The following is a 17,574-nucleotide window of genomic DNA, read 5'->3' on the forward strand; positions in this document are numbered from 1 at the left end:
TAACAATTTACATCCAGGGAAGAGAAATCTCCCTGAGAATCCCCTTCTTTTTTCTTTCCAGGTAAAATTGAATCACCCGTGATGCCTGCTATTAGAAGTTCTAACCCAGATGGACCAGAAGCCAGGAGCCTCGCCCTTACCCTCACCCCCTACCTTTTCCCACCTGCACAAGATCCCCTGAAGCTGGGCAACTGCAAGATCCTGCTTGGCAACTGCAGATAGACTCAAAGCAATGTACCATATCATCTGAAGAATAGCAGGGAGACCATAACTCAAGCAGTGTACCATATCTTCTGAAGAATAGCAGGTTGCAGTCCTCCTCGCCCCCACGAATAACCAGGACCCACTGGTCAGGTCAAGTGGCACCCAGACGTGGGGCTCAAGGCACGGACCCATCCGGACGGACCCTCATTGAGAGGATGTGCGCACGACATCAAGATTGAGCAAGACAGAGATCATCGCCCGTGACCTGTCGTCCACGGAACCAGGTTGATGCTGCCATCAAGAAGGCAGTTGAAGTTCATTACCATCAGCTGAAAATTGCAGAGAATCCAGAAGTGACTCCGCAGGAGACTGACACAGCTGTCAGCTCCCCTGCCTCCCCCTACGGTCTACCCCTAGACTTCCATGCCCTCCAGAAGGGTTCCTGGTATGCCTGGCTTTGCCCTCATTTCTCTCGCTAGAGAGCTTGGCCTCTTGATCACCACAACAAAAATTGGCTTTTTCCTAAACCAAGGCCACCCTTGATATGGCCGCTAACATTGGGGAGCCTTCCTTTATGACAATATTACACCCCAAACTGACAAATGGTTGGTAACTTGAACATTTACAAGAGACTAGGATGGCTGTGAGTTAGCCCAATGACGGGATTATTGTAGGTCCACTTCCCAGGGGCCCACCCAATGCAGCCGAAAAGGAGTGCGTGGTGCTGGGAGTGGGTGCAGCCTACATGGCCTAAGACAGGGCCCTCACCCTCCTTTCACCCACATCAGAGTCCCTTGACGTTGCCCATCGTTGACAGCCTAAAGCCTTCGACCATCGATGTGACTCGTCTCACATCAGTGTTTTGGGGTTGTGAACTTGTCTAAGACCCCCCATAATTAGACATCCAAATTCAAAACTCACATAGTTGGGATTGAACATAAGACGCCTTCTCTAACTAAACAGAGAAGGGGGAGATGCCAGAAGCCAGGACCCTCGCCCTTACTCTTACCCCCTACCTTTCCCCACCTGCACAATGTCCTCTGAAGCTTGGCAACTGCAAGATCCTGCTTAGCAACTGCATATAGACTCAAAGCAGAGTACCATGTCTTCTTAAGAATAGCAGGGAGACCATAACTCAAGCAGTGTACCATAACTTCTGAAGAACTGCAGGTAGATCATAATTCAAGGCAGTGTACCATATAGACCATGACATGTTTCAAGGCACAGGCCAAGAAGATTTTGTACTTTTCCACCACCTGGACCCTCTTACCCCCTCCCCTTGTAAAACATGCTATAAAAAAGCATTTCATGTTCAAAAAAAAAGAAATTAATAAAAAAAAATATACAATAAAAAAAAAAAAAAGAAAAAGAAAAAAAGAAAATATAGCCATAAATCTGTTAGCAAAGCATAGAATAGCTGGAAGGAAAGAGATTTTGGTATCAGTGGGGATAAGGCCAGACTCCTCTAGATTTGGGATTTGATCAAAAGTCTTAGTTGTTGCAGTAAAGAGCTTCATCAATGACAACTGGTAGCCTTTGGGCCAAAGCCTATTATCTTCCTGATTTTTGTACAAAAGGGAAGAGCTGAGACTCTGGACTAGGACCCATTTTTTTCTGCCAATGCTGGCAAAGGAGCTTAGAGCATCTAACAAAAGCTTCTTGATAACAGGACTTGACTTTTATTGACTTTTCCTGACAGCTAGACTGTAACCAGAACTTTAACAGTTTAAGACTACTTTGGAAATCTGAAAAAGTGTTTTTGTGATTACATTCTAATCAGTTACTGTAAGACTGGCTTTGGTTTCCAGATTAACCTCACAAAGACATTGATTATAGGTTACCTTGTTGGTGGTTTTAAAAATACAAGTAAGTAAGAGACTTGAAACAGGGCTCTTCAAAAGCCCAGACCTCATTGTCCCCCGACCTCAATTGGTGGATTTTATGTACTCTTGCAGACACGATTAAAGAGCACATGCTTGTATGTATAAATAAAATATAAGTGATATGGGAGTTTCTGACAAATGATTTATTAATGAAATTTATTAACTCTTAATATTTACTGCCAGAGAAACTTCCATATGTACAAATCAGCATGAAGTTTCCAGCCGCAACCTTTGGTTACATGAATATGCCTTAAGCACCACAGAACAAACATTGATCCTAATTGCAAAGGAAAAAACAAGTCATGAGAAAAACAAAAACCCCAATGCTCTTGAACCTGGTTTCTTTATACCAAATGAGGAAAATCCTTTTACTCTACATTTTCTTTCCTCTTGGTCAGCTTCTAAAATAGTGCTGGGGAAAAGGACAAAAAAAAGTTGCTTATAGGGATGATGTTTCAAAAGAGAAACTGGAAATTAGTCTGTCTCAAATAGAAAATAGTTTTAGCCTAAAAGATACAGGCATTAAGTAACATAAGAAAAACTTCAACTTTCAAGATTCAAAATGGAGACAACGCAAGCCTAACAAGGGTTGGGAGTGAGAAACTCACAGGTAACTCTGTAACAAACTCAGATTTCTGGATTTTAACTTCCTCCAGGTACAATGGTATCTGCTAGCCACCAAAGCAGTCTGGATAATACACAGACAGAAAGAAAAAGGTCTAAAAGCTGAGTGTAACTTTCATGGGTTTTCCCAAGAAATCAGATTGGCAAAATAAAGAGAAAAATCAAAGAATAAAGACTGAATGAAAAGATGGAAGAAACTATGTCTAGGCCCCTGTCCATCAGGATGAACAAATGACAACGGCATATGGAGAAGAGACTACACCCTTGATTACAAATGTGGATTATATATACATTTAGATCAGATTAAGTCAGTTCATACGTCACACCCCACATTTCACATAGGATGTCTTTGAGAGGAAGTCCTATTCACTGGTTCCTCAGGTGCCCGTCTTCTGTCCTGGCTGGTCAGCGCTCTCTGCACTCGACTCAACAACATGGTATATGAATGGATAGAGCTTGGTGTCTGGTCCAGGGGTGGAACAGGCTCTGCATTCTTCACTGTAGTATCTAAGCAATAACTTGTACACTTTTCCTAAAGAGTGAGGTCACAACAATTTGCACATTAAGTTATATTGATAGAAAAACTTAAAACAAAAACTTGCTATTTTAAATTATCTTAAACAGTATAAGTTCAGATTCTAAAAACATTTTAAAGTAACATAGGCTATGATTACCATGGGCTGTCCATGATCCACTGTCCATGTCTTGTCTACTGAGTTCACTGCAACCCCAGCTATACACCGGCTCCCACAGGAGCAACACACTATATTCTCAGAAGATTGATAGACTGAGGACTGTCAGGTTTGAATTTATCCTCCTCTCATGTATGTTTTAAATATACACTCTGTATACCCTCACTCTTCTTTATATTTCTGTAGGCTGGCCTGGAACCGATGATTCCCCGACTGGCTGGGATTATAGGTACATACCACAATGCCTGGCCAGAGACCCCACTCTAAGATAACAGACTTATGTCACTATCATAACTGAAATTCTTCCAGAAAACAAAAAACAAACCTCTGCAGAACTTGCCTGCTTAAGTGTGCTGTCACTCTGCTTGCCCCAGATAACTTTTCTTACTATGATCCATCCAGACTTAGCAAGTATTCCTCCTGGCTGGTACACATCCATCTAGATAGCAAGTGTCAAACTATCTCCTACTCACCAACATTCAGTTTCCTCTCAGTAAGGAAAGTGTGCATGCTGTAAATGTCTCTCATCAATTCTGAGTCCCCAAAGGTGAAATAAACCACATCGCGTTCAGCTGCAGCAGCTGCCAGTATCTGTATTAAGGCTGCAACAAAGAGAACAGGCAGTTATATCATGACACTTCCTCTCTCATCCAGCTACAGAGGCTGGTATGCCACAGCTTTTACCTGGATCAAGGATTTACAAACCCAGTGCATATGTTATTAGGTATGGTGAGTAGATGATGACATTGATTATTCAGTTTATGGCTCGTCAGATAGGGTTTGGAGGATAAATTCAACTGCAGTAGCCTCACAGTTACTTCTCTGGGCCACAAAGAAAGGAAAGTTCACTTGAAGTAACAACCAAGGTAGTATATATAATTACTTTTATTAATCTTGAATTATTTTTGTTTGCTTGATTTAATACTTATGTCTCATCACACACTTGCTGGTGAATTGCCCACATGAGCTGTAAGCACTGCTGTGTCCCTCTGGCATTCACACATATCTGTCCCTGCCACAGGAGTCAGTGTTCCTGAATATGCTAGCTGAGTAACCCCTGGAATGTTAGAACAGAAAAACAACTGAGAACTACTCATCTCCAATCAAAGCTACTGACCTCTGAACCTCAAGTATGCTTCTAGAAATTAAGTTTCTTTTCAATCTTTATTTCAAAGAAATATTTATTTGAATACGAACAAACCTGAACTTGGCAACAACTCTCGCCCTCATGCTAGGTATGTTTTACTCTGTAACACAGAAGGCAGGGATGCAGTTAAAGCACGATGAAGGATCTCTCTATAGTTAGGATTAACAAATAACTTTAACATTACTGCGAGTAGGGCAGAAGCTCTGACTGCAAGTGTTAATGGGTGCCACCACTGAGGAAACTGTTTTCCAGTGTTTTCTCATAGATCCATTAAAGGCTCACAAAGAGGAGGAGAGACTGCAGTAACTGTACAGTGATATGTCATTGGTGTCCGATGCCATCAAGTGCCTCCACAGTCCCACTGCTTCAGTCATCTGAGAAGGCATAACCCAATCTCAGACTCATAAAACACTGTAGACCTCAAGCATGTGAGTGTCATAAAACACTTTCAGAAATACTCCAGACTCAAATAGAGTAAGACACATAACTGCATCCAATCCTGGACTCTACCCAGAGAGAAAAAGCTAGATTTATTTTTTTTTATTGGATATTTTATTTACATTTCAGATGTTACCCCCTTTCCCCATTTCCCCCTCACCCAGGAACCCCCTATCCCATCCCCTCTCCTCCTGCTTCTATGAGGATGTGCACCCCTCCACTCCCACCTCCCCACCCTCGAATTCCCCCACACTGGGGCATCCAGAAAGGCTAGATTTATTATTTATTTGGCCATCTGGCATAATGACACAGAGGAAAGGACAGATAAACATAACCATATACTTGTATGAGTTTAATAATTATAATAAAATATTTTTCTTAGGAAATACACACTGCTGTATTTCAGAAAGAAGGGAAACAATGCATGTTAACTTATGCTCAAATGGTTCTGAAGCTAAATGAACTTGCAGCCAAGCCTGATGATCTAAATTCAAACCCCAGACCCATATGGTAGTGGCAAAAACTAGATTCCCATAAATTGTTCTCTGCCCTCACATGTAGTCTATACACACACACACGATTAAAATAATAAATGTATTTGCATAAAAACACATACACATTCATATACAGAGGGATGTGCACTATTTTTATATCTTTTCTTTTTTTAAATAAGGTCTTTGTAGGTTCAGGCTGGCCTTGAACTCACAATCCTGCCTCAGTGACTTGAGTGCTGAGATTAAAGAGTATATTACCATGCCTACCTATGATTATTTTTGACAATGCATGTGAGATTCTAAAATACCATCCAAGTCTTATCCTATTGTTTAGATTATATTTACTGACTATCTACAACCTGGGACATACCATGATTAGGTCTCATTAATCTTAGAGTGTTGAAAGGAATTAATTTCAAACAAAGGTAAGTTTTAATTAAAATTGCTCAACCAACTTATGCATACATTAAAACTTCAGAACACTCAGTTTTAAAAGGTTCCTAATTAACCTTAAAGTACATATAAAAATGAAAAATAATGAATTGTCATCTTGTAAATGAACTATCCTTTACCAAAACATATCATGCTTTTACCTTTTAGAGAGAATGAAAAGTTGGCTTGAGTCGGTTTTGATTCACATCTGTCTCTGTTGTAGTCATCCTGTGACTAGGATGCTGTCACAGGCATATGCTGGACCAGTAAGGATATGGAGATGGGAATCCAATTCAGCCTCCACCCTCTGCCAGCTGTGTTTAGCCACTTGTTTAGCTCTTGGCCTCATTTTTCTCAGTTACACAACAGAATTGAACCAGATGATCCTTAGAAATTCTCAGTTAGGACTCCATAATTACTGTTATCATTTTTCTGCCTGAATCAGGTCTTAAGACTGTAAGTACACAAATGAGTTTCCAGGAAAATAAATTAATCTTGACCTTAAATACATCACTGAGTCACTGACAATGTATTTTAATTTTTTTCTTCATTTTTTTTCTGTGCATTGGTGTTTTGTCTACATGTATGTCTATGTGAGGGTGTTGGATCCCCTGGAACTAGAGTTACAGACAGCTGTGAGCTGTCATGTGGGTGCTGGGAATTGAACCCAGGTCCTTTGGAAGAGCAGCTAATGCTCCTGACTGCTAAGTCATCTCTCCAGTATTTTAAATGGCACTATCTACAGCACCTACTGCCTATGACATCTCCAAAGTCTTGGTAAAACTGTAGAATTAAACCTCATGTTTTAAGTGAACTCTCTTGCATCAAAAGTTAGATGAGAATAAATTTAATGGGATATGTGGACAGATGCCAAGTCTGATATAAAAGCATACAATTCTAGCTCAAGCATACATAGGTGCCAAACTAATCACTTAAATTAACCTGGAGGGAGCTTGGTTTTAATTTTCTTTTTGGCAACCATGTTACACCATGAGGAAAACACAAACAAATATGAATAACCTGAAAACACAATTTACTGTGTCCCATTACAGAAAATGAACCAAGCAAGTATGGCTAAGATAGGACTGGGTATGGTGGCGCATACTGTTAATTACAGCAATACGGAGGGAGAGCCAGATGTATCTCTGCAGGTTCAAGGCCAGCCTGGTCTACATACTGAGTTCTTGGACAGCTAGTGCTACATAGAAGAACCCTGTCTCACATATCACAGGTGGTGTCTGATGCCAGGGACATGTAATATTAGTAGCATCTGCTAACACAGGACTTGAATTCTAAGGATAAACTCATTTAATTTTTACAGAACCAGAACAAGATAACTAGCATTACTGCCATTTTGAGAAGGACTAAGTAACTGTCCAAGGACAACTAGTAAGAATGCAGTAGAGCTGAGATTTGAACCCTGTATTCTGACTCAAAGCCCCATGCTCTTACCCATTCCAATTGCTTTCAAGCTGCAATGCAAAATAATTCTGCATGAGGCCAAGCAAACTTTATCATAAGCCAGACACAAGATTTCCTTAAACTGTTTATTTGCATTATCTGAGTGTGTTCTGGCAAGAAGGCTCAGATAGGAGATGTGAAAGCACGGCTCATGCCTTCCCAGTGAACTCAGACTTCTGAGCGCTCACACACCCTTGGGTGCACTGACAGTCTCCAGCTCTGCTGGTAAACTCCAAAGTACACACATGGTGTTTAGGTCAACTCTTACATTAGAGCACCCAACCCCTGGCTACTGCTCTTAGTCTTGACTTGCCTCCCCTCTTCCTACAGGCATCACTAATTCCACCTTTATAGTCTATGTTAAGTAGTCTTTCTTCAAGCCCACCACTCAGCCTGCAATGTTGTATTACTTTCCTCACTACTAGCCAAAGCAACTTAGGGAAAGAAAGGTCTCTTTTGGCTCGCATTGAGAGTAGGGAGGGAGGGTAGGAAGGTGTGAAGGCTAAAGCATGGCGCAGTGGTCACTGTAGATCCTCAGGCAGAAAGCAGAGATGAGTGCTGGTGCTCAGTCGCTTTCTTTTAGCCCAGTAACTAGCCCATTGGACAGTACTCCCCATATTTAGGGTGAGCTGTCCCATCTTAATTAACCTAAACTGGTAACCCAATCACAGACATGTCCAGAAATGTGTTCTTATAGTAAACCTAAGTCCCATCAAGTTGACAATCTAGATTAACCATCACAAATGTCAAATCTCATATTTAGACCCAGATCCAGTGCAGATTAAAAGCTTGTGATGTCAGGCTGATTACCCACTCTCCATGCCTCAGTATGTCACTTATAAAAACAAAAGGTCTTCCTAAAAAGTGGCTGTGTGCTTATACAACAAGTAACTAACTTGTTGCCAAGACTGATGACCCATTAATGTACATCTCCTAGAAGAGAGAAGACAGTCAGCATGTTCTTAGGTCACAACAGGAAACATAATGATAACTAGCATTTGGTGTTTTGGTGGAAGACAGGGTCAACTTGGTCAATTCTGACACTTACCTGCTGTGCTCCTTTGTGAGTCTGTCTACAAAACTTGGCTTCCCAGTCTCACAAAGAAGGTTACAAACAAAGAGTAGTTATGCAAATAAAAATAGAAAGTGCGACGATTCTGACACTTGACTGATCACCACCAACTTGGAGGTTATGAAACAAAGCATGCAAGCCATTTCCCAGATCCAGGAATACAGTGGCATCTTGTAGGTACTGATGACAAACACTCCACATATCCTTGACCTTACACCATCACACAAAACACTGGAATACAAAAAGAACAGTGCAGAATTGTTCTGTGTGTTCTTACTCATGGAAAGCTGAGAGAGAAAGGGAAATGTGGTCTATTCCTGCAGAGGAAACAAAGTACCAGGTGATCTGGTACCTGAGGTGATCTGGCCCAAAATCTACCTACCCAAGGATTCACCCTTTCCCTATGTTTACAACCACAATTTCCACATCCCTCAGTTAAAGGGTTACCAGGTCAAGCCAACCATAGCATGGCAGAAAATGACCCATTGGTACTACCCCATTACCATTCTTGTTTAATAATTTTTCTGGTGTTTAACATTTTTTTGAAACATGTTCTCCTATGTAGCCTAGGTTTACTGATTCGCATGTCATATATGTCAGAGTACTGGGGACAAAGGCATGCATGTCCCTTCAGGCCTAGCTTGAGTTTAGCCATCCTGATTCTAAAATAGCAAAGACATTATTAGGTTTGATTTAAGTGGACATTAGGATGGCCAAATGGAAAATAAATGTATATCAAGTTTCTGAATTTCACCAGTCTTTCACTTAATATGTCAAGGGATCCAATGGAAATCTCAGTTAATGAAAGATAAACCTAATGTTTACTGGGTATGTTCACTTGGTCTCATGGATGGAATGGGATCCAAGTTGATCTAATTAGCAGTATTTCTACAGGATTTTTAAAAATCCCATGGAGTCTTTCTTTTAATCTTGGGCCACCCAGGTGCAATGCGTGTCAAGCCTGTAACTATGTAGTTCTGGTTCCTGCCATACAGGTACATTGATGAAAACAAGAGGATGTGGCTACCACACTGGGTAGCTCACAGGAAGGAATCAATATGTATGTTGCAGAGATGGAGGAGCTGATCTCAGGATCTAATCATATATAAGGTCAATTCCATGAGGCCTTCCTCAGACACATTAATTAATTAATAATCCCTTCTAGGTGAAACGAAAGGCCCACACTCAAGATCCTTCCTTCCCTTCTGGCGAAAGGGATAACCCACGTTAGACTTTTCTTCGTCAGCCTACCACTTGTCTGCACACCCATCCCCACAGAGAACTTCACATACAGTATGTGCAGGACATGGAATCTACTGCTTTAAGTAACATTCAAGTAGGGACTGAGAGGTGTGGGGGGAGCTAGTCAGGCACAGATAATAGAAGAGAGTGTACAGTGTCTCAGAGTAATAAGCAGCTGCGTGGGAATGCTGACACACATCTTATCTATGAATCCCTTACTAGGCAAGGCTCAGGGATAGAAAAGAAACTGAGCAGACTATGATGTCAAGATACTCTTTAGTATACTAAGCTAGCAATGGCATAATCTCTTATAGGCCAAGTAAATATCTTATGGAGATAGTAAAAAATAAACAAGGAAGGAAGCATAAGGAGACACTGACAAGAAACCTTAAACAGGATTTTCATGAAGTGGGCAGAAAAAAGTAAGAATAATGAATGTTTCATTGAAAGAATCTGTTGTGCATGGAGCAAGTTCTATCCTCTTCAGAGGCACCTTTACAAGTGCCAGTATATCTGCAATAATTAAGTCATACAAAGAAGCTAAAATCAACTCTTAAAGCAGAAATAATATCTTTATTCTTTGATTGTAATGCAGTAAGTCTAGAAAGAAAGGAACTTATCTTTACTTAGAAACATCTTATGGAGCTCAGGACTGGTATACATCACTCTCTATTTCTCTCCCAGCCTTCCTTGAGTAAGAATACTCTACATTCTTGCAACAGTCTTTTTGTGTCCGTCACTCTTAGATAAAAATTTAAATGACAGTGTATGTTCAGGATGTCTGGAGTAGTTATCAGAAGCCAACCTCATAGTCTGTTCTGGTGGGATGTTAAAAAACAGCAGCATCAAAAACTACACTCAAAAAAAGCAAAAAGAGTTCTTCATAGTGGCACACACCTCTGATCCTAGCAGAGGCAGGTGGATTGCTGTGAGCTATGGGCTAACTTGTTGTACCTAATGAGTTCCAGGTCAGCTAGGGCTATACAGTGAGATATAATAATAATAATAATAATAATAATAATAATAACAACAACAACAACAACAACAAAAATAATAGAGATCCTAACCCCCCCAAACAAAACACAAAAAAAGGTTTATAAAGCAAACACACAAAGTTGTTTTGTTTCCACTCGAACAAAGAAAAAAGATCAAATAATCTACAAAATTATAAAGTGTATCCAGATATACTAAGGAGACAAAACACTGTTTTATCTTTGAAAGAGCATTGGTGAAAGACAGGGACACCATACAAGTGGGGACAAATAAATCAGCTAAAACTTTAACAAAGATGTAACAGTAAGAAGGAACTCCAAGGGTGGAGGGCACTTCAGGATACTGACTGAACTATACTTACGAGGGCTTATGTCTCAATAAACTCATTTCTATTGAAAACATCCTAAAATGCACTTAATCATGCAGCCTAGTGAACATCCTAGCCTAGTACCACAGCAGCACAAGAATTTTATATACCACTAATCACCTGTTTGGGAAAAGATCAAAATCAAGATTTGAAGCAAGTTTTCTACTGAATTCCTAAAGAAACACAGTTAGGCAGGTACACCAGGAAGAGAGCTCAGATTCAAAGGCACTTTCTCATGTCTTCCAGAAAAACAGAGCCCAGCCAGAGAGGAGGGCATAAAGCCTCACTGGGGTCCAGCACAAAGACCCTCTGTTCTATAGGACAGCAGTTGTAATAAGTGACAATTAATTAAGAGACAACATTTTCTCTTTAGACTTTTTTTTCATAATAGATCAGGTGTGGAGGCACATGCCTATAACACCAGCACTTAGGAAGCTGAGGCAAGATCATGAGTTCAAGACCTGCCTGGGCTACATAGTAGTTCAAGGTCTGCTGCTAGGATATATAGGGAAACTCTATCTCAACCACACAAAAACAAACACCCCAAAACAAAAGAACCACAACTGATTAAACAAACAAAAAGATGATTACACTAATGTATAAGTAGAGACACTGATACTGAATTGTTGTAAACTGTGAAACTTGTGTACTATTAGCCAACATATAACTCAGAAATACTTGCCTCTATTTTTAATTAAGAAAATGCAAGCTTACGAATTTGGACATGTCCATGTTCTCCACAAAATATTTGTTTTTTGTTGTTGTTACAAAAAATGATACATACAACAACAACCACAAAAAAGAAAATATGTTTCTATTATCCACTTAGATGAAACTGTAGTTAATTTTTGCACATACAGATAAACATAAAGAACCTCAGATTTGTATGTGCATTGTTTTACATGTATAATTTAAATTTTAAGATGATTCACATGGTATGTTAGTTCATTTTCCCTCTAAGTAGGAATAGTCCAAAGATATCTTTCCATTTTAGCAGATTTCTATAATGGTTTAATGTGCAATATTTTATTTCATAAATATATCTTTTTCTGTATCAAAGTGCAAAAGGCCTTAGACTTGATCCTCAGCACAGTCAGAAAACAACCCTTAACAAACTTCTGTATAGGCAACCAATACCTCACAGTGACTAGTAATCTACTGGCTTTTCAACTAAGTGCACGGGAGGGAGTTAGAGTGACTCTTAGCTAAATTTCAATAACTGAGAAGATGAGTCACACAGGAAAGACCTGAGAACACTATCCTGATGGAGCAAGCAAGGCTGCAGCAGTGAGAGAAAGGATTTAAGCCACAGAGAAAAGGATACAAACGAGCACACTGATAAAGCATTCCTGCTGTCCAGCACACATGGCCACAGTCTGTGGCAGACCAGGCTTTTGGATTGATGACATGAATCCAGTCATTTGTTTTACTTAAAAGAAAAACCAGAAAAAAGAAGTATCTGTCATAAGATCAATAGCTCCAGAGTGAAAAACGGGTTTCCTCAAACAAATTCAAGACAATAAAGAATTTCATAAAATAAATCTCACAAATTCCTTCTTTTGTAGACTTTCAAACTTCAAAAAAAAAAAAAAAAACCCTTCAAATTACCAGGCAATTTTTATTTCTGAACCGGAATGAAATACAGTAGTCTTTAAAACGAGAGGACAAAAAGGTTATTTTAAAGATGCCACAAAAACATCAAAAATGTGGACACATAAAAATGAACTCAATATGGCATTTGACTAAAAAGCTGAAATACATGGGGAAAAAAGCCAAACCTGAACAAAAATGCCTGTAACAACAAGCCACTGAACACTTAATATTTTTTTAATGTACTGGGAATTATTACTGACCAGAGAAAGAACAATTGTCCCAAGAATATACAGGGAGGAGACATGAAAAAACAATTCACGAAACCAAACAAAACAGTGTAATAAACATGGAAACTGTTGAGTATCAGGATAACTGGAGACTACTATATTTCACCTTTCCAAGGCTCATCCTACAGACCCTCAGTGCGGCAATCTACATTAGGTATGAAAATATGAAGTACTCATATCCTAGGAGTTAATCTTACCTGAGGAAATTTATCCTAAGAAGGTTATTCTATGCAACTTAAAACAGTGAATGAATCAACTGTACCGAGCAGAGAATCTCTGAACTGTGATATATATGTACATAGAACAGAATAATACACAGCTATTAAAATAATTGGCAATAAACCTGTATTTTTTGGTGTTGAAAACTATCAGAGCGCAGGTTTTAAAAGGGGGCTATGGGGTGGAATTATGGTGTAAATTCATTCATGTCAAATAGCTACACAGAATGTTTTCACAAAGCTATTCAATGTTGACAGTGGGTTTAGGTGATGTTTACATACTTGATGGTATTTTTCTAGGTTCAGAACAGTGAATATGTCACTTTTATGAAAATAAGCTTTTCATTATGGGGATGATTCCACAATGACAGACTCACCTGTTTTATTCCTAATAAGCTGGCTTTTACCTATGTCTTGTGTGGCTGTCAAGGATAGTTGCTTTTGTGTGCTGGGACTGCCCTTAGTGTTCCCAGGCAACTCCCAGCTGGCTCTAGCACTATGTTCCTGGAGTGAACACTGAGACAGAATTGCTTTAGTCTCAGTTTATGGCACTAACGAGGTGATTTAGATAACCCCAACTGTCTTGATTAGTTCTTTGGCAACTTGACACAAGCTAGAGTCAAGAGAAGAGGGAACCCCTTCTTTGAGATGCCTCCACCAAATGGACCCCTGGGCAAGTCTGTGGGGCATTTTTTTTAATGATTCACCGTGTGAGAGGGCCCAGCTCATGGTGGGCAGCACCATTCTTGGACACCTAGATGTTATAAGAAATCAGGCTGATCAAACTATGGGAAGCAAGTCAGTGAGCAGCACTCTTCCATGGCCTGTGTGTCAGTTCCTGCCTCCAGGTTCCTGCCTGAGTTTACACCGTGACTTCCTCTAAGAATGGACTGTGATGTGAAACTATAAGCTGAAATAAACCTTTTCCTCCCCAAGTTGCTTTTGGTCAGTGTCTTATCACAGTAACAGAAACCTTAAATAAGACACCAACCTCTTAGGGAGACTGAGTTCAGTCATATAGGTAATGATTTAATCAGCAGCCTACACAATGAAAATCCAATTTGAGCACCAGAAGTAAGCAGAATTTTCTAGCTGAACACACTGACATTCAAGGAGAAGTGATTTGACACTATTAAGAGATGTTGTCGGGCTGGAGAGATGGCTCAGTGGTTAAGAGTACTGACTGTACTTCCAGAGGTCCTGAGTTCAAATCCCAGCAACCACATGGTGGCTCACAACCATCTGTAATGAGATCTGATGCCCTCTTCTGGTGTGTCTGAAGACAGCAACAGTGTATTCATATATAATAAATAAATAAATCTTTGAAAAAAAAAAGATTTATAAAAAAAAAGAGAGAGAGAGAGATGTTGTCAAAGCTTCCAGGCTTTATCGTAAGTGTATCGTGTCTCCTCGAAGTATGTAGCTTAAGGATTCTGTGGGTTATTCTAGTGAATTTTCAAACTTGAAGAGATCAGGAGGCAAATGCAGCTGGCCTGGGGACCCTCTGATCCTGTGGCTACAATCTGAAGTAAAGGCAGTCATGTTAGGGACTATCTTCTAATCTGTACTAATTCCAGGAAGTTAAGTGCCAGAACTGTCTGTGGTACTTTTAGTTTCTGTCAGACCAGCTGGGATGAAATGAAGCAGTGATCTTTCTTAGCTAAAGACAGTATTGCTTTCTACATTTGATGCTTCCAAAGCCAGTAGACGTTATAATAGTAATGTCTCATCCGTCTTGGGCATCATAATGCCTCCTGGTCTGTGCCATCCGTGCAGCTCTCCCAGGCCACACTCCCATGGCACTGTATTTATCACAGCACTAAACAACGTGTGCTGCATTTGCCTAGGCCTTTCTTTCATATACTGAGCTGTGACAGTCAAGAGCAGGACCACATCTTATTTACCTCCATTCTCAGTGCCCACAGCACAGCAGATGGGCCATCTGTTTAGTGAGTGAACGAATGAGTTCAGTGAATAGCACTGCCCATAAACAACTCTCCTGTGAGCAAAGTACTTTGGTTTGAAACATCTGAGTTGACTTTACAGTTTTCCTTCCCACTGACCTTTGTACATTGGGCAGATCGAATCCCTCAAGCCAAAATTAATCCTGTGGGATCTGGTTAATCAAAGAGATAAGTAAACTTTGCATGGAAATAGTAACTGAAGGCTAAGAATTCCTCCAAACACAGCAATAAAAAGGAAGACAGTGTCAAGTGTTCTTACATCCTTGGATTTCTATAGTCTCTTATCTTATCACAGAACATTAGACACCAGGCTGTAAAGACTAACTAACTTATCTCTCTAACCCTCTCACCCCCAGTGAGCAAGCTATTACCTTTCCCTACAGTGACTGACTTACCTTTTAATCTAGCATCACCCCCAAAGGCACCACAGCCCCAATTTCCTGTGGCCACTGCAGAAAGATTCTCAGAAGGAACTCCAGGACGGAAGAATCCACAGTAAGCCTGTAGGGGACACAGCACAGCACATGAGTGAGTAGACACAAACAGCACCCACTGGCTGACGGTCTGAGAGCAGCAGCCATGGTCAAGTTTTGTTCTCATTCTCATTTTTCTTAGAGCCAAAATAGAAGGGAAAGAGAGAATCGGAGTAAGAGGAGGAAGCGAATACGAAGTGAACACGTCCGGTGTCTGGCTGTAGCTGTTTTGATATTGGGCAGATTGAATCCCTCAAAGCAAGACAACTCTTAGTTTCTCTATCAGGTGAAATAACCAGAAATGAGGCAACTAGAAAGACTTCAGGAACCTGTGACAAAGTGCTAGGAATTAAAGTTATCAACAAAGCATGGCTCCAACATGCCTCTAGACTTCTGAGCAGTGTCTCCTACTTTTGTGAAGTCAGAGTGACTCCAGTGCTGCACTGTGCTTGAAGCATCAGATATCCCCCACCCCCCGACCTTCCTACACTCAGCTAAATGAGACCGTAGGGGTGAGACTAAGACCCACAGATTGAAAGGGCATTCTTATATTTTTGTAACAAAATCTTAGTGCAGACTGTCACTGAACAACCCCGTTTCCGCCCCCCCACACACACACACCCTGCTCCTGAGTACGGAGAATAAAATGGCCTTTAACTCTCAGTCCTAGTCTCCAATTTCACAGCTCTGTTCTAAGCTAGCATATTTAAGAATTTGCTAGCAACTCCAGACAAGTACATATATCCTAAGCACGTTGGCTAACTAGTAACTAAATGAAAAGCTCATTTGGACACAGAGAACCCTAGCTTAAGGGCTCCAAGTTTCTGATTTTTATTCCTTTGCCATCAGCCAAGTCAGTCTTCCTGCCTTTGAAGGGTTCTTAACTTTGTGAAACTATGAGACAAGTTAAAGAGGCTTAATGTAACAGCAAAGCAAATCTCTTTTAGGTTGTCTCAGGTATCAAGCAAAGACAAAATGTAGTCTGCATACTAAACCAAACTAAAAAGACAATCTGTGGTAAATATCCCTATAGAAAAAGCAAGGACAAAGAAAGATGCTTCTGTGAAGCCCCACACGCAGAAATATAGTAAGTTGTTTTCTGAAGTCTCTATGAAGGTATAAAGATATAATTTATACACTGTCTGGATGAATTAACAAGGCTATTTCTTCTACCCCCTCCTAGACTATAAATCCTGATAGATATTAATTATAAGTTGTTGCTAAGGCATTATTCAATACCGGGGTGCAGAGCTTATACAAAAACTCACAAATTACCTGCATAATCAGATACACTGAGGTTCTGAAAAGCCCTTTTTGGTCAACAATATGAGCAAGCTCCATTTGTTTTTTGGTAGGTTCTTAAAAGATGAAGCATCTGACATTCACTATATGAATGTGAAGGAGAATAACTCTCTGGCAGAATAAACATAATTTTGCCACTCTGTTTCCTGTCACGTTTTCCTAACATGCCTAAACAAAAAGGAGTTCTCAGCCTCTCAAGCTTATGCTTATGCCCTATGAGAATGGTTTCAGTCTCCTCCCCTCCATTGCAATCATCCTGGCAGGAGAGACTACACTCCAGAGACAGACATTTGTGGTTTTTCTCTTGGTCATTAGAATATTGAAACAACAGACCCCAGAATACTTACACCTTCCCCAGTAATCTCTTGCTGGTAGAAGGGAAAGGCTGACCCCCAATGGAGAACTTGCCTCCCAGAAGGAGAAGCAATTCACACAATTCTAACAATTCACCGGACAATTCTGAAGGACAGATGAACCAAGACAATAACAGGTCAATGCTGATGTGGGATCATGGCTGTTTACTTATACCCCAGTGCCCTCTATTTAAAGCTAAATCTCATGTCAGGACCCTATTTGTTTTTCTTCCCTATATGGCTACATTAAACTCCTCCTCTCCTCTCCCCTCCCCTCCCCTCCCCTCCCCTCCACCACGAGACTCACCACACCAAAACACAATGTACCCACATGT

The 17,574-nt window shown here is 40.4% G+C and overlaps 1 protein-coding gene across 2 annotated transcripts in view; it reads right to left on the bottom strand.

Annotated features, from left to right (window-relative positions):
* Positions 1-2,209: 2,209 nt before the first annotated feature.
* Positions 2,210-17,574, bottom strand: part of Parg (poly(ADP-ribose) glycohydrolase) — a 109,146-nt gene continuing 93,781 nt past the window's right edge. For both annotated transcript variants that reach the window (XM_028787512.1, XM_028787511.1), the window contains exons 16-18: positions 15,507-15,612; positions 3,877-4,005; positions 2,210-3,243 (exon numbers count right to left, since the gene is read on the bottom strand). In XM_028787512.1, coding sequence (XP_028643345.1) covers positions 3,089-3,243; positions 3,877-4,005; positions 15,507-15,612 — 390 coding nt within the window. In that variant the 3' untranslated portion in view covers positions 2,210-3,088. The remainder of the gene's footprint in view (positions 3,244-3,876; positions 4,006-15,506; positions 15,613-17,574) is intronic.

The sequence above is a fragment of the Grammomys surdaster genome, unplaced genomic scaffold (genome assembly GCF_004785775.1).
Source record: "Grammomys surdaster isolate TR1022 unplaced genomic scaffold, NIH_TR_1.0 125669, whole genome shotgun sequence".
NCBI classification, from domain to species: domain Eukaryota; kingdom Metazoa; phylum Chordata; class Mammalia; order Rodentia; family Muridae; genus Grammomys; species Grammomys surdaster.